General features: G+C 39.6%; 1 protein-coding gene across 1 annotated transcript in view; it reads left to right on the top strand.

Annotated features, from left to right (window-relative positions):
* The window catches only part of LOC147016894 (uncharacterized), a 48,301-nt gene extending 31,600 nt beyond the window's left edge, over positions 1–16,701 (top strand). The window contains exon 4 of the mRNA XM_085846050.1: positions 12,088–16,701. Within this exon, the coding sequence (XP_085702176.1) occupies positions 12,088–12,163 (76 nt within the window). The 3' untranslated portion in view covers positions 12,164–16,701. The remainder of the gene's footprint in view (positions 1–12,087) is intronic.
* Positions 16,702–24,820: the final 8,119 nt, after the last annotated feature.

The raw sequence follows: 24,820 nt of genomic DNA, 5'->3' as shown, positions 1-24,820 counted from the left end.
GGGGCTGGAGAACTGAGCAACTCCTCATCCACAAAATATCCCCTAGGGTCTATGTCTCAGATAGCCTCTCCTAATCAAACACAAACTGCACAACTTCTTGTGCGGATCCCTTTTTCTCAATCTATGCAGAGGTGTGAAAAGAGGGTGTCTGGCATTTTAAAACCAGGCTTGCTTCAGGTAGGTGGAACTCGTGAGCCTTGATTGACAATCTGCCCAAGAGAAGAACAACTCTGATTTCAAACCCAAGCAGGTAGAGCTTGTCAGCCTTGGCCAGAAGTCTGCCAAGGATAAGGACAACTCTGACTTCAAACCCGAGCAGGTAGAGCTCGTCAGCCCTGGCCAGGAGTCTGCCGAGGATAAGGCCAACTCTGATTTCAAACCTGGGTGGGTATATCTCATGAGCCTTGGTCGGCAGTCTACCACCAATAGGGGTAGAGGCACCTCCTGTTGCCTCAACGCAGACTAGTTTACCCCTTCAAGTTCCACTTCCACTGTGAAGAAACTGGATTGTCATGTTTTGTTTTGGAGCAAAGGGCTGGTTCTGTGTTCTGGGTTTTTGGTATCTGCTTTTTTTGCCCATCTGTTTACTGCTGATTGACATTCAATGCCTTGCCATTCCATAGGCTACAGGCCAAAAACATGTTGCAGGTTATAGCCGCCGATAGTATGGGATCCCAAACTCAGTGGTAATGCACTGAAGGCTGATCTGTCAGTGGGTGTTAAATGTCAGGGTAGGTGTACTGCCATGGACATGCATGGATGTTGCCCCATGCAACTACCTCTGGTTACTTTCCTGAGGCCATTGGAGTGTCTCTGCTAAGGCAGGGGTTTTGTAAGGTCTATTTTTGTCCTCTGTGGTCTTTGGTAGGTTTTTTGAAGCTTTAACTAAGTTTTCCCCTCTTGTCCCGTTTGTCTCTCCACGTGCACTATGATTATTTTATCCAAGGAAACCGGATCTCAACCTGCATTTAGAGTTCCTGCATCAATGGAACCCAAAACCAAGTCCAAAATCAAACCATTTGGTGTCTGCTTTGCAAACACTAAAGGGGTTTGGGGAAACTTCTCTGCCATCCAATCCTTCATACAGTTGAACTCTTCTGATCTACTTGCCATTTGTGAATCAGGTCTCAATAGTGAGGTATCATTCACATCTCTCTACGTACCCGGCTATGTTCTCCATATATTTGATTCTCCTCCTTGCCATGGATTCTGTATTTTTGCAAAAGCCTCCTTGCAACTTAGCTGCGTGGTCAGTCTCGAGGAGGAAGCATGTGAGTTCATGTCCCTTCGCATTTCTTTGCTATATTCCACAACCTACCTTTACTTCTTCTATAGATCTCCATCAACACCCAATTGTGTAATCTTTGACACTGTTTCTAAAAGCATAGACATGGCGCTCTCCTGACACCCAGCAGCTGACATCATGGTCTTTGGAGACTTTAATATCCATCACAAAGAATGGTTGGTCCACTGTCATGCCACTGAGGGTTCCAATGTCAGTGCTTCCAATTTTGCTGTGCCACATGACCTTATCCAGATAATTTAATCTCCCGCCCGAATTCCAGACTGTGCTACCGATAACCAGTATATCATTGATCTGTTTTTGTGCTCAAATCCTAGTGATTGCACTGCCAAGATTTTGCCTCCACTCAGAAATTCAGATCATGCCAACAGTGAAGTCCAAATAATTTGCTCCTCACCATTCACTTCCACCCATCCATTTCATCGCACAGTTCTCTAGTATGGCAAGGCTGACCGGGATGCCTTTCGGTCTTTGCTGAGGATATTCCCTGGAAGTGAGTCTTTTGCCTAAGCCCTTCTGAAATAAATGAATGGATTCAAGCTGGCAAGAATGTCTTCATTCCTGATAGGACCGATGAAGTGAAACTTCACTCCTAGCCTTGGTTGACTCCTAGCCTTGGTTCACTCCTTCGTTCGTTCTTGCTCGTTCTCGCTCGTTCTCTCTCTCTCTCTCTCTCTCTCTCTCTCTCTCTCTCTCTCTCTCTCTCTCTCTCTCTCTCTCTCTCTCTCTCTCTCTCTCTCTCTCTCTCTCTCTCTCTCTCTCTCTCTCTTTCTCTCTCTCTCTCTCTCTCTCTCTCTCTCTCTCTCTCTCTCTCTCTCTCTCTCTCTCTCTCTCTCTCTCTCACTGTACCATCACAAGAGTTGGGTCTGGTCAAGTTTATCATTTTCAACTGACTAAGTAACCACTGCAAGAAAATTCCAGCTGAAGCTCAGTCCAATTACTCTAAGTCTGTCTGTAACTCAATTTTAACACAACGCGTCGGCTCCAGAGACTTTTGTAGAGTTGTCCTACAGTGTCCTTAATGGCCATTGATGGGCGAACTACCCATAAAAAAACAACCTTTGCCCCCAAAATATTTCCCACTGCTTCCAAATTTGCAAAACCTTCCTCCTTGCACCATTCTTAAAACCATAGGTTGACATCTGTCACTCTGCTCATAAATTCTATTCCATTTCCTTATCTTGGGAGAATACCAGAAATCATGACACATCACAGCCCTTTGCTTTGAGCCACTTACTCAATATTGTATACCTATTTCTCAAATCCTCTCAGCAAACTTTCCCAATATCATTTGTTCTGAGGTGTACCACAACCATCGTCTTCCTGCTGTAACCCAATATGATGTTATTTAACCTTCCTTCAATGTCCCTAAACCTGCTCCTTTGAAACTACACAGAATTGTATATCTACAATCCTTCCTGCAGAATGAAGAATCTACATCTTTAATAGTTTCATCACCAACAAAAAATGTCTCCCTGGTCTCTTCCTACCTATACTATCTCTCTTGCTGCTTCCTCACCTCTGCCTGCACTCACTACCCCCTCACCCCTGCCTGCACTCACGACCCCCTCAACACTGCCTGCTTTTTCTTCCCCTTACCAATGGCTACCTTCGCTACCCCTCACTACTGCCAACCCTCACTACCCCTCACCACTGCCTACCCTCACTGCTGCCTGTCCTCACTGCCCACTCAACCACTGCCTGCTCTCACTACCCCACCACCACTGCTTGCTCAACCCCTTCATAAGGAATTCAAAAGTTGAGCAAATGGAAAGGGGACGCTGAAGACGCCCTTGCCTGGGCCATCATTTGATCTAGGGCCAGCCATGCTTGCTTGTGCTGGCTCAATCCTTACACCTGTCTGCACCAACTCACTCAAACCTGCACTGACTGCAACCTTACCCTTCCTGCACTTGCTACACTCTCACTCCTGCCTGTATCCATTCACCTTCACGACTGCCAGCACTTGCTATGCCCTCACCACTGCCTGCACTCACTACTCCCCCATTGAAGGCCTTGTCCTAAGGATAGAAAAGGAAAGACTTGGTTTGTGGGGAATTTTAAGGAGGAACCTGGCTTTTCAGGCCAATTTGAAGGTGTTATTTGCATAAGACAGCTTATAGCTGATTATGATGCCTAAGATAGATAAATACCATACTTTTTCCAATGGCTAACCAAAAAACTATGTTGAGGTATTTGTCAGACAGTCGTTATATACCGGTTGGCATAAAATGAAAATATGGGTCTTTGATGTAAATATCCAGTTGCTAATTTTCTTGAGATTGTCTGAAAGGGATGCTGCCCAGACTGTTTATGAGAAGTTATTCTACACATAATGGAGTCGTCTGCACAGTGGTATAATTGATTTTGTCTGCCCAAGATAAGTGATTGATGGACTTCCAAAAATGGATTAGCCCCTTTAAAGACATTGGTCCCTCATGATAGGGCATGAGAATAGAACTCCATCCAAAGCATCCCAAAGCCAGACAGAATCAACTGTTTGGGAGATGTTTCATGAGATGATCCTAAACTCTTGATTGATCGCGAGATTCTTGAAAATTCAAGCCTTTAATCATAAAATTGAGGACATCCATTGTGCGCATAGAAGAAGCCACATGTCCGAGGTGGAATCTCCTCAGTGCAAACCAAACCGATGATAGGAAATCAGTCATAGAAGAGATGAAGATTTTATATCTGATGCAATGATCAATTTCATCACCTTGCTTATCTTGGGGAGGAGGCTCACTTTTTATTTAGTTGACAGGGTCAGTTTTAACACCATTGTGAATCAGGTTGACAATGGTGATTTTTCCTTGATGCAGGTGGCCCGAATAATTTGTATAAGAGCATTGAACGAAGAATAGGCAGTATTGAAAGGAGAACATGCAGGGGCAATGAGAGAAGAACAGGCAGGAGCAATTATAGAAGAACGGGCAGGGGCAATGAGAGAAGAACAGGAAGGAGCAACGACAGAAGAACAGGAAGGAGCAATGAGAGAAGAACATGCAGGAGCAATGATAGAAGAACGGGCAGGAGCAATGATAGAAGAACGGGCAGGGGCAATGAGAGAAGAACAGGCAGGGGCAATGATAGAAGAACAGGAAGGAGCAATGATAGAAGAACGGGCAGGGGCAATGAGAGAACAGGCAGGAGCAATGATAGAAGAACAGGAAGGAGCAACGCCAGAAGAACAGGAAGGAGCAATGAGAGAAGAACAGGAAGGAGCAATGAGAGAAGAACAGGAAGGAGCAATGAGAGAAGAACGGGCAGGAGCAATGAGAGAAGAACATGCAGGAGCAATGATAGAAGAACAGGCAGGAGCAATGATAGAAGAACAGGCAGGAGCAATTATAGAAGAATGGGCAGGGGCAATGATAGAAGAACAGGAAGGAGCAACGACAGAAGAACAGGAAGGAGCAATGAGAGAAGAACAGGAAGGAGCAATGAGAGAAGAACAGGAAGGAGCAATGATAGAAGAACGGGCAGGGGCAATGAGAGAAGAACAGGCAGGGGCAATGATAGAAGAACAGGAAGGAGCAATGATAGAAGAACGGGCAGGAGCAATGAGAGAACAGGCAGGAGCAATGATAGAAGAACAGGAAGGAGCAACGACAGAAGAACAGGAAGGAGCAATGAGAGAAGAACAGGAAGGAGCAATGAAAGAAGAACGGGCAGGAGCAATGAGAGAAGAACGGGCAGGAGCAATGAGAGAAGAACATGCAGGAGCAATGATAGAAGAACATGCAGGAGCAATGATAGAAGAACGGGCAGGGGCAATGAGAGAACAGGCAGGAGCAATGATAGAAGAACATGCAGGAGCAATGAAAGAAGAACGGGCAGGAGCAATGAGAGAAGAACATGCAGGAGCAATGATAGAAGAACATGCAGGAGCAATGATAGAAGAACATGCAGGAGCAATGATAGAAGAACGGGCAGGGGCAATGAGAGAACAGGCAGGAGCAATGATAGAAGAACAGGAAGGAGCAACGACAGAAGAACAGGAAGGAGCAATGAGAGAGGAACAGGAAGGAGCAATGAGAGAAGAACAGGAAGGAGCAATGAGAGAAGAACAGGAAGGAGCAATGATAGAAGAACAGGAAGGAGCAATGATAGAAGAACAGGAAAGAGCAATGATAGAAGAACAGGAAGGAGCAATGATAGAAGAACAGGAAAGAGCAACGATAGAAGAACAGGAAAGAGCAATGATGGAAGAACAGGAAGGAGCAATGATAGAAGAACAGGAAAGAGCAATGATAGAAGAACAGGAAGGAGCAATGATAGAAGAACAGGAAAGAGCAACGATAGAAGAACAGGAAAGAGCAATGATGGAAGAACAGGAAGGAGCAATGATAGAAGAACAGGAAAGAGCAATGATAGAAGAACAGGAAAGAGCAATGATAGAAGAACAGGAAAGAGCAATGATGGAAGAACAGGGAAGAGCAATGATAGAAGAACAGGGAGGAGCAATGATAGAAGAACAGGAAGGAGCAATGATAGAAGAACAGGAAAGAGCAATGATAGAAGAACAGGAAAGAGCAATGATAGAAGAACAGGAAAGAGCAATGATGGAAGAACAGGAAGGAGCAATGATAGAAGAACAGGAAGGAGCAATGATAGAAGAACAGGGAGGAGCAATTATAGAAGAACAGGAAGGAGCAATGATAGAAGAACAGGAAAGAGCAATGATAGAAGAACAGGAAAGAGCAATGATAGAAGAACAGGAAAGAGCAATGATGGAAGAACGGGAAGGAGCAATGATAGAAGAACAGGAAAGAGCAATGATGGAAGAACAGGAAAGAGCAATGATAGAAGAACAGGAAAGAGCAATGATAGAAGAACAGGAAAGAGCAATGATAGAAGAACAGGAAAGAGCAATGCTAGAAGAACAGGAAAGAGCAATGATAGAAGAACAGGAAAGAGCAATGATGGAAGAACAGGAAAGAGCAATGATAGAAGAACAGGAAAGAGCAATGATGGAAGAACAGGAAGGAGCAATGATGGAAGAACGGGAAGGAGCAATGATAGAAGAACGGGCAGGGGCAATGAGAGAAGAACAGGCATGGGCAATGATAGAAGAACAGGAAGGAGCAATGATAGAAGAACGGGCAGGGGCAATGAGAGAACAGGCAGGAGCAATGATAGAAGAACAGGAAGGAGCAACGACAGAAGAACAGGAAGGAGCAATGAGAGAAGAACAGGAAGGAGCAATGAAAGAAGAACGGGCAGGAGCAATGAGAGAAGAACGGGCAGGAGCAATGAGAGAAGAACATGCAGGAGCAATGATAGAAGAACATGCAGGAGCAATGATAGAAGAACATGCAGGAGCAATGATAGAAGAACATGCAGGAGCAATGAAAGAAGAACGGGCAGGAGCAATGAGAGAAGAACATGCAGGAGCAATGATAGAAGAACATGCAGGAGCAATGATAGAAGAACAGGCAGGAGCAATGATAGAAGAACAGGAAGGAGCAACGACAGAAGAACAGGAAGGAGCAATGAGAGAGGAACAGGAAGGAGCAATGAGAGAAGAACAGGAAGGAGCAATGATAGAAGAACAGGAAAGAGCAATGATAGAAGAACAGGAAAGAGCAATGATAGAAGAACAGGAAAGAGCAATGATGGAAGAACAGGAAGGAGCAATGATAGAAGAACAGGAAAGAGCAATGATGGAAGAACAGGAAAGAGCAATGATAGAAGAACAGGAAAGAGCAATGATAGAAGAACAGGAAAGAGCAATGATAGAAGAACAGGAAAGAGCAATGATAGAAGAACAGGAAAGAGCAATGATAGAAGAACAGGAAAGAGCAATGATGGAAGAACAGGAAAGAGCAATGATAGAAGAACAGGAAAGAGCAATGATGGAAGAACAGGAAGGAGCAATGATGGAAGAACGGGAAGGAGCAATGATAGAGTACCATTATGAACATTTTTTGAGTATTAAAGTACAGAATGGGTCAGGACCAGTGCCAGTTGAGGAGTCAAGAGAAGCTTGTAATTTCTTCACCTGAAATGGAGGGAAATCATTGATTCTTGAACCTTTTACAAAGCCGACCCATTTTACACAACAGGCCTCTGAGTGTGACCCCCTTATACATTAAAAATACATTCTTATAATCTAGTACTCTACATGTAACGAAAATGCAAAATTGATCATCCGAGTTTAATGAAATGTACCTTTTGTCACTGTTTCGATTAAAACAAGATTAAAAACACATCTTTAAATAATTTCTGTTAATATAATTTTAAGCACAAAATTCACTTTTATACAATTTAAGTATTTTTAAATTGTCAAAGTACTATTAAATAAAATTTAATTTTAATACTTGGCAACAATTACCTACAATAAGCAACCATGCAATCAGTTTGATGGATTGTGCTTCTTCCTTGACGTGAGATGTTTTGTTCTTGGTGATTGGGCATCTGATGTCCTTCATATCAATACGATTTTTGGATTTCACCATGATCGTGAGAAAGCTGGAGAATCCACTCTCACATTTGTAGGTAGTGGGAAATGGCAAGATAACTACAACGTCCATTTCAAACACTATTGGGTATTCACTTGCAGCCGTCTCCCTGGTCCCATTCCTATCTGTGTTGCTGCTCCCTCAACATGGTCAACCTCTGGTTGTTGTGCTTTATCATTTTTAAATGCTTAGCATCAAGTACTATTTGAAAGTGTTTGATACGACTCGGCTGGGGTTCAAACTTCAAAGCTTCCAGACTCAAGAGCGGATGCTCTGTCCCATGATTCCACAGAGTGTGGTTCATGAAGTATAAAAACATGCTTCACTACTCATCCTCTCGAAAGGCACTGGACTTGTGTATTGAAATAGAGAACTGTGCACTCAGCACTTATTTTGAGACAGAGCTTTTAGAAAGAAAGAGACAGCTATTTAGAACATGTACCTTAATGACATTCACTGCTTGCATGGCAATACCCATCACAGTCTGAAGGCATAATGGCATTGTCTCTGGAGCTATAACTTGACAATGGATCACACAATGACCCGACAATAACATTAGATGACACTACTCGACCTTTTGCTGAAATCCAGATGGTGCAAACATCATTGCTGGAACATCATCGGGACACATATAACAAAAGAAAAAAAATGAACTCCATGTCATTGCTTTTTGAGAAAGGCATTGACCTTATATTGAAGATTGGTTAAACTTTTGTCATGAAATTCCTCACAGAATAGGAATTCATCTTTAACATCCCTGTCCTGAACGTAATGTACGAACACCACCAACTGCTTGCAGTTCGTGAGATCAGTAGTCATCAAGTTGGAGTTTCCTTTCTTCCATATCTTGTTCTCTGAAATCTTCAGACATCTTACATATCCTGTTTCACAGAATCATTCAATGTCCGGAGCATATCAAACTTTTTTGGCATTGCCATTGATTGCCAAGCGTGAGTGACACGATGTATTTGGATGATGGCAGGGTCAACGGATCCTCACCTGCAATATGCGGCTTCAGGACTCGAGCGATTTGTCATGGCATAGCATAAGAGGCTTCCACAGGTGAGAGGACATTTTCTGTTGAAAACTGTCATCTGAATCAAGCCAAGCTTTCTTTGTCGCTTCTTCTCTACATTTGGAAAAAAATTATCAACATTTTTATTTGGACGCTCATGGTGTCTAATTTTGAGACGACAGCGTTTGGTTTCATTTGGTTTCATCGACTCAGCAGACGAAAAGTCGCAGCAAATGACACATTGTGGTTTTACCACAATATATGTACAGTCGTGATGTATCCACCACTAAAAAGGGTGAGGAAGGTATGTTTTACCAGCATCACTACCTCTATTACAAAACATAGGTGGTGGTGCTGGGAAAACCACATTTAATGAACAAACGGACAACTCAAGATACTTTTGATTTTTAGTACTTTTAACGGGAGAAATTGCCATTATTTTCACGAGACATAGCTTCGCGTATGGTGAGGGAAGATGTGTGCATTTGACCGATTCATTATAAATGACTTTCTTTGGCAATTTCAGCACTCTGATTGGTCCATGGGAAATGCACTTGTTCAGCTGCTGAACAATCAGGCTCTCTCGTATTGTCTCAGCAGTCGGACAAACGATTAACTCAGCTGGTGATGGGGTCAACTTGCAAAAAGAATGGGTTGTTTTCAATAATGCCATCAATCTCCACCTACAACAAAATGGCGGATGAATCCCAAAATACATTGTACTCGCAAGCTTATGATGCCACCAGAAAGCAACCCATTGGCGAAGGATTGGATATGTAAGAAATCTATATATATATATATATATATATATATATATATATATATATATATATATATATATATATATATATATATATATATATATATATCGAATTTGTTCAAACATGGCACACAGTACATGATGGCATACACGTGCCTCTCACTTTATTTTGCAATTTGATCAAAGATGGTTGACTAGTAAACTGGTGGCCATTTTAGTTGTACATAAATATGGACTAACCCTTTAACTCAATACAGTAAAATTACTAAAAGGGGGCTATGACATTTTATGTCTTTTTTACATCTTCATCATGTAAATGGCAGTTCCAAATGCAACGTGTCGCAGACTCTGATTTAACGTCCCTCCAACTGATGCCTCACCCTGCATGCCAAATCTCAGGGTGGCAGTTTATAGCTGAGTTGGGATTCCAACCCGAGCAAGGTAGCTCAAAGCCGAATGTGACATCTTTGAGAGTCTGAGCTATCATGGCAGGCCATAAAATAACAAATGCAATGCGATTGATTAATTATCCTTACGATAATTCTCGGACCGGTGTTTGTGTATTTGTTTGTGGGTTCGTTGTTTGTTACTTGCAAAATCGAAGATTTTTCTAGTTTATTGGTTTTGAAGAGGATTTTCATGTGAGGTCACCGAATTCAACCACCTATTATTTTTGAGGTCCACGTGGGCCAAAAGGTCAACATAGGCCGAATTTCTAAAATTGTCCATTTTCATCCTATTGACTTGAAATTTGAAGAGGATTTATATTTCAGGTCACTGAATTCAACCAGCCGATTATTTTTGAGGTCAACATGGACCAAAAGGTCAACATAGGCCAAAGGTCAACAACTGAGGTGAGGTTTCTAAAATCCTCAATTTTCATCTGATTGACTTGAAATTTGTAGTGGATTTATATTTCAGGTCATTGAATTCAACCACCAATTATTTTTAGGTCAAACTTGTTTTATGGATTTTGCAAGCATCGTGCTCTGCATGGTCTTCTTCTTGTTTTTTTGTCGCGCTTCTCCTCCTGCAGTTCTGGGCCAATTACATCCAGACTTGCTACGAGGATCAGTATGACCTCAATTAATGTATTGGGGGAGCTTTTATCTTTGTTGGTTGTCTTGGGGGTTGGGTGAGGGGTGAGGGGAGGGATTGCAAATTCTCTATGTAAATTTGTATCATGTAGAAAAGTCTACACCTCCTTTCTACACCTCCTTTCTAAATTTTCACCTTTCTCAAAAACGCCAATATTTGTCTGATTTTCTCACCTTTTCCTGCAATTGACACTTGAATCATCTCAACGACTAAAACTGAAATAAGTGGTGAATTAGAGTTGAGATATAGCTATGAGGGAATCTGAATGGACTTTATATTACAGGGCTTGATTTCACTGAAAATGCATTTTTGTCGAAAACGCAAATTTTCTTCCTGTTTTTTTTTTTTTTTTGCAACCGCGTCTTAAACCATGTTAACGACCACGAAAAAATGAAATCGGATATCAAATTAGAGTTATTATAAAGCCGTAAGAGTGTAAGAAAGTGCGAGCCTTGCACAATAGGCTATACGGAGCGAACAAAATGGTGGCGACGTGATTTGAAGTCCCTCCCTGAATGGGATGATGCCTCATTTAAGAGCTTTTAGGTCTGGGCAGTGCATGTGGAGGTCTAAAAATATTTGTGTAATTTCGAGTTTTGTGCATTTTTTTGCACATACTGGTGGTGTATAAGCTGAGTCATTGCTTCACACACACCTACCGGAAGTTAAAAAAAAAAAAAAATATATATATATATATATAGAAATAAATATATATATATATATATATATATATATATATATATATATATATATATATATATATATATATATATATAATCACAAATAACTCATTCAATTCCGTCCAATGTATAATTCCCTTTCGACTAATTACTTCACCGAAAAACCTAAGCAGTCTTTATAGTTAGTGACTATTATGCTGTTGAAGGACACTCCGAGCAAACTCCAAACGTATTCCACACTCTATTGGGAAAGAATTCCCTTTCAATAGCCTGGTGGAACCGGGTTATCTGCTAGTCTATATACAAATGCAAGTTGCACGATTGTGTCTGAATGAGGTAAACGTCATAACTACAACATGTATAATGCTGAATGATACCTCACTTTAAAGAACTTGGGTCTAGACAGTGCATGTGGAGGTCTACAATAATTGATATTCACGCAATTTCGACTTATGTGCATTTTTGTTTCACACACTGGTGGTGTATGGGCTCAGAGTCGTTGGTTCACACACCTGCCAGAAATAAAAAACAAAGAAACAAAAAACTACAAACTATTCAGTCAGTTCTGTCAATGTATAATTACCTTTCCATCGATTTACTTCACCGAGACTGCTTCACACTCTTAACAGTTTGTAACTTATGGCTATCAAAGCACACTCAAAGCAAACTCCATAAAGATTCCACACTCTAATGGGAAGTAATTTCCTTACAAGCTGAACCTGGGACATCTTACTAATGATTCCAATTTCTTGTTATACACATGTCAGGTCAGGTATCGGAAGAGCGCGTCACTCCATCTGGACATCCCCCAAGCAGATGCCTGGCCCGTCCCCATCTCCTTGAGATGTTGATCAACATGCTGCAACCATGAGGCACGTGGTTGGTCCATTGGCCTCCTCCACTCACGAGGCTCCCTTGCTGAAAGAATCTGGTGAGCAGGATCAGCGTCAGGAAAACGAGCCACATGTCCCTACAGCCGCAGCTGATGCTCACGGACTATGCCGGTAACAAATCTCATTTGAGTCTCTCTCAGCAACCGACTGTTGGACACAAAGTCCAACCAGTGATAGCCAAGGATTCTCCGAAGAGTCCTGGTTCAAAAGGAATTAAGTCTCCATCTCAGATCCCTGGTCAGAGTTCAAGTCTCACATCCGTAGAGCAAGACTGGAAGCACTAAGGACCTGAAGACTCGGATTTTTGCCCTCCTGCACAGGTATCGACAGCACCACACCCCATGATCTAGTGAATTCATGACGCCCCAGGCCTGACGCAGATGTCTATTGACCTCTGACTCACAGCTAGCAGAGACATGAATATCACTGTCAAGGTAAGTGAATCCCTCCATAACGTCAAAATCCTCACCACAAACAGATACAGACAAGATAGCAGTATCCAAGATGTCATTGAAAGCCTGGATCGTAGTTTTGACCAAGGAAACCTGTAATTCCAGCAGCTCCAACTCCTCAATCAGCACCTCAAGGGCCCCCAAAAGGATATCCAGTCTTCGCAAAGAAGACTGCATCATCTGCGAAATCAAGGTCAGTGATCTTGACATTCCCAAACGATGCACCGCAAATTGGTCTCTCACATCCTTCCCAGAATCTTGTCCATACAAGTGCTGAAAAGTGTGGGGGCCAGTGCACATCCAACAAACTCCAGTAACAACTGGAAATAAGTCAGAGATGGCATCACAACATCTCACAGTACTCTCAGTACCAGTGTATAGTTCAGACATCAGATTGATCAGTTTTGGTGGAACCCAGATTGAATGATGGCCACATGTCTTTTGTCAAAGTCAGTCTGTCTAAGGGGCGTAAATCTGCTCTACTGTCCATTACAATAGTGATTGGGAACAAAAAAACGGGGTCAGAACAAGTTACTGTATGTGTTAAAAATTTTTTTGCCTAAATTAGGCAAATTAGATAGTTTTTGCATGAATAAATTTGCTTGTGTAAAATGTGTTGTTTTTCCTTCATAGTAGCTAAAATACACATTATTTAATAAAAATCATGGGATTCTGCATTAGAATAGTGATTTTGACAAAAAATGGTCAGAACAAGCAAATATGTGAAAAACGCTTGCATTATGCAAATGAAACCGTTTTTTAATCTGAAGATTTTGTTGTGTAAAATGTATTGTTTTGTTTGGTAGATGCGAAAATACACACCATTTGATAAACAAGCTAGAATGAGCTAAGATCCTCGTCCTATTAATGATGACATCATAAAAACGAATATGACATCATTGTGATGTATCAGGTTTGCGATAAATTATCTGTGCTAATGCCCGGCTTGATTCCCGCAAACAAAATTCAAACAGCTTGCCGAGTTTTGGAGATAATAGTATAGGCGATTTCCATTAGCGGCGATATTATGACGTTAACTTTTTTCTAGGAGGAATTTTCAAAATCGGAGATGGTTACTGTCTGCGCAGGGTATTTTTACATATATTTGCCAAGTTTCAGGAAGTTTCGATGAAAACTGTAGGTTGTGAAACAAACGAGTTTCGGAGATAATGGTATCAGCAATTTCCATTAGTGGCGATATTATGACGTTAACTTTTTTCTCGGAAGAATTTCCAAAATCAGAGATGGTTACTGCCTGTGTGTGGGCTTTCTGCATATACATGGCAAGTTTCATGAAGATCCGATGAAAACTCTGGGTTGTGAAACAAATAATGTCAAAAAATAGGAATGACGTCATAAAAATTGATATGATGTCATAGTTATGTATCATATGTGCGGTAATTCATCTCTGCTAACGCCCTGTTAGATTCCAGCAAACAGAATTCAAAAAGCTTGCCTATTTTCGGAGATAATTTTGTTGGCGATTTCCATTAACGGAGATATTTTGACATCATAACTTTTTTTGTAGGAGGAATTTTCAAAATTGGAGATGGTTCCTGTCTGTGCGGGGTATTTTTACATATATATGCCAAGCTTCAGGAAGTTTCGATGAAAACTGTAGGCTGTGAAACAAATGAAACAAAAAAACAAAAAATGTCAAAAAATAGGAATGACGTCATAAAAATTGACATGACGTCATAGTGATGTATCATATGTGCGGTAATTCATCTCTGCTAACGCCCTGTTAGATTCCCGCAAACAGAATTCAAAAAGCTTGCCTATTTTCGGAGATAATTTTGTTGGCGATTTCCATTAGCGGAGATATTTTGACATCATAACTTTTTTTGTAGGAGGAATTTTCAAAATTGGAGATGGTTCCTGTCTGTGCGGGGTATTTTTACATATATATGCCAAGCTTCAGGAAGTTTCGATGAAAACTGTAGGCTGTGAAACAAATGAAACAAAAAACAAAAAATGTCAAAAAATAGGAATGACGTCATAAAAATTGACATGACGTCATAGTGATGTATCATATGTGCGGTAATTCATCTCTGCTAATGCCCTGTTCGATTCCCACAAACACAATTCAAAAAGCTTGCCTAGTTTCGGAGATAATTTTTTGGCGATTTCCATTAGTGGAGATATTTTGACGTCATAACTTTTTTTCTAGGAGGAATTTTCAAAATCGGACATCGTTACTGACTGCGCAGGGTATTTTTTATATATATATACGCCAAGTTTCAGGAAGTTTCGATGAAAACTGTAGGCTGTGAAACAAAAAAGTCCACAAGAACAACAACGTCAGTACGACTTAGAGATCCTCCACGAGGATCTAAAAAAACAGCACATGCATTTCTGCATTAGAATAATAATTTTGAAGAAAAACCAGGTTCAGAAAAAGCGAATGTGTTCAATTACTCTTATATTTGACAAATAAAACCGTTTTTGCATGATGAAATTTTGTGGTGTAAAATGTGTTGTTTTGCTTTTACAATTTCTGCATGAATATTATGCAAATAAAACCGTTTTTGCATGGTTAAATTTTCTAGTGTAAAATGTGTTGTTTTTCCTTTGTAGTAGCTAAAATACACATTATTTAATGAAAAACATGGGGTTCTGCATTGGAATAGTGATTTGGAACAAAAAATGTTAAGAACAAGCAAATAGTTTAAAATATACTTGCATGATGCAAATAAAACCGTTTTTTTAATCAACAAATTTTGTTGTGTAAAATTATCATTTTGCTTGGTTGATGCAAAAATACACATTTGATTAAAAAAAAACATGCATTTCTGCATTCGAATAATAATTTCGAAGAAAAACCAGGTTCAGAAAAAGCTAATCTGTTTAATAACCCTTCTATTTGACAAATAAAGCCGTTTTTGCATGATTAAATTTTCTAGTGTAAAATGTGTTGTTTTGCTTTTACAATTTCTCCATGAATATGATGCAAATAAAACCGTTTTCGCATGATTAAACTTTCTTATGCAAAATGTGTTGTTTTGCTTTTACAATTTCTACATGAATATTATGGAAATAAAACCGTTATTGAATAAATAAATTTTGTTGCATAAAATGTGTTGTTTTGCTTTGTACAAGCTAAAATACAGACAATTTGATGAAAAACACGCATTTCTGCATTACAATAATGATTTGCAACAAAAACATGTGGAGAGAACAAGCAAATTTGTTAAAAATACTTGCATTATGAAAATAAAAACATTTTTAAATGAATAAGGGTTCTTGTCTAAAATATGTTGTTTTGCTTAGTAGAAGCTAATATTCACATTATTTAGTGAAAAACACGTGTTTCTGCATTAGAATAGTGATTTGCAACAAAAACATTGGGAGAGAACAAGCAATGTGTTAAAAATGCTTGTATTTGGCAAATAAGACTGTTGTTGCATGAATAAGGTTTCTTGTGTAAAATGTGTTGGTTTCATTTGTACAAGCTAAAATAGACACGATTTGATGAAAAACCGTGTTTCTGCATTACAATGGTGATTTGGAACAAGAAACAGGATCAGAACAAGCTAATGTGTGAAAAGTGCTTTTGACAGGGAAATAAGATCATTTTTGTTTGATTAAGGTTTCTTGTGCAAAATGTGTTGTTTTGCTTACTACAAGCTAAACTACACATTATTTGATGAAAAAGAAGCGTTTCTGCATTAGAATAGTGATTTTGGACAAGAAACAGGGTAAGAACAAGCTACTGTGTTGTTGAAAACGATTGAAATAGGCAAATAAGACTGTTTTTGCATGAATTAAGATTATTGTACAAAATGTGTTGTTTTGCTGAGTACAAGCTAAAATACACAGTATTTGATGAAAAACATGTGTTTCTGCATTAGAGTAGTGAGTTTGAACAAAAAAACGGAGTCAGAACAACCTAATGTGTGAAAAACACTTGTGATTGGCAAATGAGATCGTTTTTCATGAATAAGTTTTCTTTTGTAAAATGTGTTATTTTGTTTAGTTCAAGCTATATGACATACTATTTGATGAAACGCACTTGTTTCTCTGTTACAATAGTGATTTGGAGCAATAAATTGAGTCAGAACATGCTAATATGTGAAAAACGCTTATTTTCGGCAAATAAGGCCGTTCTTGCATGAATAAGGTTTCTTTGAGAAAATGTGTTTATTTGCTTAATGCAAGCTAAAATATACACTTTTTGATGAAAAACACACGTTTCTGCATTAGAATAGTGATTTGCATTCGAATACCCATCTTCTTCACCCCCTGTGTTCTCCCTTTGCTCTCGTTCTTCCCCACATCTTATATTTTTCTGAGTCTCCCTCTCTTTTTTCCCTCAACCCTGCTGTTCATGCTCCTCCCCCACCTCTCTTTCTGTTCGATTTTGTTCAATTACATCCTGATTCCTTCTGTTCTAGTCCCCATTCACAAGCCTCGGCACTGTATACAAAAAAAAGACGATGAAAAAGACGGACAATTTGAAGAATACAAGATTTGAGGAGTCAACGGGAGCTTAGTAAGAAAGATTAGAGAGGAAGTCGGACATAATTAAGTCAAGCAGAGTGGGAGTGATTAGAGAAAATACAGGTTGAGAAACAACAGATTGGATAAGAACTGAAGTGTCACAAAAGTCCTTGGCCCTTTTGCACATGCTGGAAGTAGCATGCACCTTTCAACCCCAGTTCATGATTGCACACAATCTACCGTTATGTTTCTAACGATGTCATTCTCTGACACAACACTTTCTGTGATTATGCATTTGCCTGTAAATCAGAATAAAGGAAGAACAGAGTAAAATGAACCTCAGGGAATATAGGGCCCAAGTAATCTGTGGCAATAGAGAAATAGTTTGGAGAATGAAAAAAATAAAAAAATGTCCAAAAAAAGGCCACAGAACATACTATTTTTCCACACTTCCCATGATGTTTCATTTTGTGCCAAGTGAATAATTACTCTGAGGTATGCCCTTGTAGATTAATCACATTGACAGACATTGGACTATCTAGGCCTGGACAGTTTGGAATTTGGAAAGACCTTAAAAAGTCGCTATTATCCTGTTCTTCCCTATGCTTTTGCATAACCACAATGTTGATCCTCACTATGAAAAGGAAATCATTTTACAATCCTATGTATCACACAAGTGCTTGTACAGCATGAAGCTGTGATGTTAGGTTAAGTATTTCAAAAGGTCAATATGGAATCACAAAAGACTACATCGTCGGTGTTCAAAACCAGACATTTGCTGTTCTCGTGTGACAAGGTACTGCTTTTGCACTTTAGATGAATGGGCCTCTTGAACCAACCCTTGAGCTTTTGAGTTCTTGGCACAACATGCAAGTGGAAAGTAGCATAAGCTAGTTAGGAAAGCATGCTGGGATCATGACTGAGAAAATTATAAAGTGCAACTTGACTTTCAAATGTGCTCTTTAACGTTTATTTTCGTAGCAGTGCATCGTTTTTTGGGGAAAAGGCTAATACCATAATGAAAAATTTTGAGTGATTTTGCCTGGTCTGATGAAACTCATCATTCATGGAGCTGGTGGATATAGATAAGGAAGAGTCATAATAAGGGAAGCTAGTCATTCCTACAATTGACCCAAGCAGGAAATTTGTAATTTGTCCAAGATACCAGTTCCAAAGTCTATTCTTTCTGAAAGGAATTGAGGACAAGAAAACTCTGCAGTCAATGTAATGTTTCCTGCCACCCCTGATGGACAAGATGTTCAATAATATGTTCCCTGCTGGAACTGCACTGGACGACAGACAGCTTTATAGTCAGATCAGATCACGTGTGAGATTTAAAATCAGCACTATAGATAGCTTGTAAGGGAGTGTGTTATACATTGTTGAATATTTACATCAAGAAATCTTCAATTCAAATGATATTGTAATGACAATGTGAATTATGCAGAGAAAGTAACAAGGCAAATTATTTCAAATCCAGGCAGCACTGTTGACTGGAAGTGGGTGACTGTGATGTACACATGTTTAAAATAAAATTGCCAACATAATGAAAGTCAAGAACTTTAATGCATTTTAAAAGTTGAAATTATAACAGCCATAAAATTGTAAGAAATGCAGGTAGGCTATAACTAAGAGCACCAGTTGGTAGTTCAGTTTGCCTTCTACTCTTATATTGAGTGGCTGCCACCTGGTGGTGAGGATAGTGACACATGTATAGGTTTTAATACCACATTGAAATTCATCAATTCTGTGATAACATTCTTGTCTTTTGCACAATCTACTTTCGGGTAAAATAACTCGTCTTTTAAGAGCCAATAATCATCGAATAAAAGCAGGTTTTTTGCTTGTACTTTGTCTTTATCTTCCTGCATTTTATATTATTAATTATTATTATTGTTGTTTTTATTTATTGATTATTATTATTGTTGTTATTATTATCTACACACTTTTTGAAAAAAATTGGGGGGAATATTGTAATCGGCTCCGTCTGTATGTCTGTCCGTCCGTCTATCACGCTATCTCCTAACTAAACGGTTGTGCAAAAATTCACCAAAATTGGTCGTTATGATCAACATGGCAAGAGGGTGCAAGAGCAGTATAACTTTTAGCCCAGCACCCTATGGCGGGGTCAAAGGTAAAATTCTGAAAATGAAATTACGGGCACAGGTTTCAACATTTTAAAATTAAATTTGTGTATTAGCAAACAACATTGGGAGATGCATGAAATATGTTTCGATTTTTAGGATTTGAGCCCTGGTTCATCCCCCAGGGGGGTGGGTAACAGGGGTCAAAATGGGAGAATTTTTTTAACTCAAGCTTTTGATATTGGATCATTCTTGGTGGAACTTTATGGCATCTTTCAACTTTGCTTTAAGTAGGAAGCGTGGAGAATTATGATGGCACGCTGTTGACTTCACTCCAGTTATTATCATTTCACTTCACTCTATAGGAAAGAGGGAGGCTAAAAGTTGTTGTAGGGTTTGTTTCTGCAATTAGTGTCCCCAATTTTAATGGTACGCCGGAGTCTTGAAGACCTTGAGGGAAGAATGAGATTGAAGAGAATGTGGAAGTTTGTTCCACAGGTGGGAAAAAAGAGAAACAGATGAGTGGAGGTGAGTCGTGATCCTGGATTTAGGTAGTTTCATCAGAAGGCGGTTGATGGGGAACCATGTGTGCCCTGCAGAAACCTGGGGTATAGGGAACATAGCAAGGAAATAGCATAGAGTGAAAGACCAAAAAGGAGGTGGTAGAAGACAGAGGGAGAGACCACTATCCAGTCTGCAATGGTGAAGTGATCGACTCATATACTCAGCTTCATGGTGGGAGATTCGAATAATCTTGAAGGCCTTGGTTTCCATGGCATTAGGCTGAGCAAGATGTGAGGCAGGGGCACCTACCCAGATGGGAGAGCAGCATTCCATCAAGCTGTGGATGAAAGCCTTATAGGTGGATAGGAGTACAGGCGCGCAAAGGAAGGACTTTGTACAACGGAGGATACCCAGTTGGCTGCCCAGTGAGCAGCTGGCTTTGGAGACCAACTTTGAAATGTGGTTTGCCCAAGAACAATCATAGCTGATAGTGAGACCCAGGAGTTTGAATGAGAACTTCCTGAAGAAAATTGTTAAGATGTTGATGAGGGGTAGGGCGAAGGGGTTGCCATACAATCCTTTTGGAGAGAGATAGTGAGTGTGAGATTTGTTATGATTGAAAGACACATTCCAAGTGTTTGACCAGCTGGTGATTTTTTTTTCAATGTCTGAAGAGAGGGAAGAAACTGCAGCCTGCCTGTCTGAAGGATGAGGGATGTCATGTCAGAGGGTAGTCATCAGCAAATACTGTAGATAAAGGGGATTTTATAGAGTAACATTTTAATCATAACTCAACTAAGCTTTGTCCGATCGGAACGAAATTTCCCTCTATAGATAGTCGAGAGAAAAGCACATTTACACTTTATTTTACAGCGTACTTCAACGAGTTAAATATCAAGTTCAAATGGTAGTCTTAAATAAAACGTGTTTTTTGTGATTGCTAAATTTTGTCAAGATTGAATCACGGACTGCTTGGCCTTCCCAGATGTTTTTGCCTCATAATAGTGTACCTGCACTGAAGTTCTGGACCTGATATTTGATTAATGTCCTTGACCTACTTTTTTCGGATTTGACCTAATTAACAAAAAACACCTTTTTCATCATAACTTGAATAATTTTCTTCCGATTTTCATGATGTTGAGTTTTATGGATAGATTGTAGATGGGGACACATTTTCTTCATTTATACTTTATCCCTAAATATTGAAGGTCAAGGTTCTCTGGTGGTCCAAAAAAACCCCGGACATTATTGGATCGGGTATCCAAGGGTAAGTCGCGGTGTGATCACCCAAGGTAAGCTCGGGGAGGCTTAGTCTTGGTAATCGCAGATATCTAATTATTATTAAACATTTTCTCTGAGTTCATCAGTTTGAACACAGAAAACTTTGTTCAAAACTTTTTAATTCTAGAAAAGTGTAAAACCAGGAACTTTCCTGCTTTCAACTTGACCGTATTTATTAAACAAGAGTTGTGTTTATATTAAGCATCATGCTTATAACTGAACCAAATGTTTTGCAATTGTGTGAAACATTTATTTCATGGGAAATGTTGATCACATAGAACTGCACACTTCTGAAACTTTCATTTTCGATACATCCTGTAACTTTTTCTGGCTTGGAGTAAAGCAGGAAAATGTCAAACATGCGCTTTGAAGCAACCAAAGGTGGATTGAAACATTCACATTTTTGGGGGGTTGATAACTGCAAGTGTGCAATGATGTCAATGTACTTCTGTAGTGCTTCATGAACCATCTCTCTGCCTCTGTCATTCAAATTTTTACGATGTTCTCCATACCATAGAGCAATCTCTTCTTCTGCCACACATATCAAATATTATGAGGTGTCTTGTTCCTTCCTCTATGTAAGCACATTTTGTCCTGCTAAGACTTATTTTTTGTGCTTGATGTCAACGTACTGTAACTATTAAAAGAAAAATAATGGATGCTTATTATGGGCCAACCTGTTTAGCATTCCCATCTGAGGATGTCATTGATGATGTTAAGATTGCAGCCTCAAATCCCAAAACATTACTGTTGTGATTTGTCCATTGCGTACTGAAATCTGTAATTCAAGAAAAAGTACATTATTGTCTTCCGATATCCTTATCCAACCATATAAGTAATCTATGTACAAGTTCCTTCATGAGATTTCAATCACTAAGAATAAAAATGTATGGGGCACCCAAGGAGAGCATGGACCTTGGCAATGGTTGTTACAGTGGATGAGTGCTGTTTCAGTGATGAGCTAATTATACATGCATACACTTGTATCTTGAAGTGAAACTTAGCACCTTATATTAGTGGACCCATCTACTTTCTTCACATGCAAACGTGATAGAATTTCCAAACTCCTTCTACTATGTTTAATGCATGCCCTTTCCCCTTCCTATCTCCCCACTTTTCCCACATACCTTCCTTTTCTTTTTATCTGTCTCTCTCTTGTCATACTCCCCTCTCTTCCTTTTCCAAAATATAGATTTTATTACATTAGAAACACTCGCTCCCGACGGGAGTGGCCAGAGTGGTAAGGGAGGGCTGGGGGAGGGGGGGGCGGGGGTGTGCATATTCATATTCATATGCACACCATGTGGACGGCGGTCTGTTAATATGATTAATATTATTATTATTAGCCCGTCTCCCACAGATCAGGAGATGGGGGTTTTGTGATCGGGCGTTTGTGTGTGTGTGTGTGTGTGTGTGTGTGTGTGTGTGTGTGTGTGTGTGTGTGTGTGTGTGTGTGTGTGTGTGTGTGTGTGTGTATGTATGTGTGTCCAGGCCATAACTTTTTACAATTTGAGCTTTTTCCATCAAATTTTCAATAAACCCTTATTATTAGAATATGGAGAAAAATAATTAATAATTTGATCAAATGTGAAAGGGCAAAGTCATAGTAACTATAAATAGGTGTTATTAGCCCCACTGAAGCACAGTGCACGAGACCATGGCTTTTTTCACCTTGGAGATGGGGTCTGGAAATGTTTGCTTGGGGGGAAAAGCACGATAACATGGAGGCCCCTCCCCGTAAACTGTTGAATTTTCGGCAGGGAAAACGATCAAAAATGTTCAGGGCTTCTTCGGTAAATGCAGAGTAATAATGACAATGCTAATAATGATCATGAAAATGGTTCTGATAATGATAATGATTGATAATGATAATGGTACATAATAATGATAATAATAATGCAACAATTTTGATAATGATACATTATGGTAGTGATAATGATAAGTAATAATGATATTGAGACAGAATGATAGTGATAATGATCATAATAATTATGACAATGGTATGTAATGATAACAGTACACAACAATTATAATGATAATGGTACACAATAAGAATGATAATGACAATAATAATCATAATAATAATGATAATGGCGCATAATGATAAGGACTGTCTGTCCAGGCCATAACGTTTTTACCATTTCTTTTGTCATCAAATTTTCAACAAACCTTTATAATGAGAATATGGAGAACACAAATGAATAAAATGTACATTTTTTTTAACTATTGTATTTGTCAAGCTTCGTTCAAGAACAAAGCGAATGCAGACAGGCTTTGTAGTTTGAGATGATTTCTAGTTATTAATTACTGTTATTATTCTTTAACAACCCCAATTATTCCCACGTTATTGTGGGGTTGGCCAGTTGAAACTTGTCAATTAAGGTTAGGGCAGGAATTTGGAATTTTGCAATGGTGCCGGCAATAGTTCGCCGACTCTTTGCAAAGGACACTGGAGGATCTTTAACGTCCAACTAATGCCAGCAGACAGGACACCCAGTTTATCGTGTATCCAAGGAATGGCACACACATTGATGCCTGTGAAACACTGGTACGACAGTCTATAGTTGGATCGGGATTCAAACCCAGGCGAGACAGTGAGTGGCCTCGGGGCCATCCTGCCAGCTCCCATGATAATATTATTATGCCATAACCATCGAAATTAATTGACTGATGAAAAGTGAAAAAGCTAGTCTTTATTTCAATCGAAAAAAAAAACTAAAATCTTGTCAACTGAGAAGGTTGATGAATTCAGATTGAGAGCCAATCAGGTGGAAATAGTGTAAAGTTTCCTTTTCTTGTGTTCTAAGTTTGAAGTGAGTGGAGAATGTGGAGAATAAATTAATAGATGATTAGCACTGGGGAAAACAGCAAAGTCTGGATTGACAAAGATCTGGAAAGACAAAGACATGACAAAACAAACCAAGAGATCTTCCTTGTCACACACCCAGCATGCTAATAAAGTTTTGACTGAATCCATCCATAACTTTTTGAGATATTGTGCTATTATTATAGCACATTTTGCCCTATCACTCAATGGTGAAGAATCACTTTAAAAATTGTAGTATCAGGACTCAGATCTGGATCGTCACCAAAATCTAATCATTTCAACATTGTCAAACACCCAACTTCTCCACCAAATTTCGTCTGAATCCGTCCACAAATTTTTGAGGTATCCTGTTCACAAACAGACAAACCATCCACCTTCGGTGGTGGAGGTAATTAGACCATCATGTACATTGGAAGCACTGATGCTGAAACATAAACTGTCATACTTTGGTTGGACACATCATGCATGCAGAAAATGAAACTCCAGAGAAGTCAACCTTGCTAGATAGGGTTGAGGGAAGAAGAGAAAGAGGCATACCTTGTACGTGCCTCATGGATGGGGTAAAGGCTACAACCAAACTGTCTCTGCCAGAGCTTTGGAAAGCAGTGCAGGATAGGGATGTTTGGAGAAATCTGATCCCGAATGTCACCAAAGTTGGTCACGACTTGACGGAACCGGACAAGTGGTTATAATATTTTTTCCTTCCAGCAAGTGTGCAGACCAGTGACTCTTAGCCGATACACCACCCATATGTAAGTACATATCATTGCCTCCAAATTTCTGTCAGTCAAGTGTTAAACAATGTTTGCGACCATTAGGAATGGGATTATGCATCAAATACACCCTGATTAGCTTAAGATCATTGTGGCATAGTTAGCGACTTACCTAAAGGCCTGGAAAGTTGAGACAGCTCGGATCCGTTAGTCCATGGGGGATGTGATGAGCATAGAATACTGAAAGAGCATAGAATACTGAATACCTCTAAATTTCTTTTAGTTTCATGTTAAACAAAGGTAGCG

Source organism: Eptatretus burgeri, chromosome 11 (genome assembly GCF_056783735.1).
Source record: "Eptatretus burgeri isolate ZD-2024b chromosome 11, Ebu_testis_v1, whole genome shotgun sequence".
NCBI classification, from domain to species: Eukaryota; Metazoa; Chordata; class Myxini; order Myxiniformes; family Myxinidae; genus Eptatretus; species Eptatretus burgeri.
This window is presented reverse-complemented; position numbering and strand designations above follow the sequence as displayed.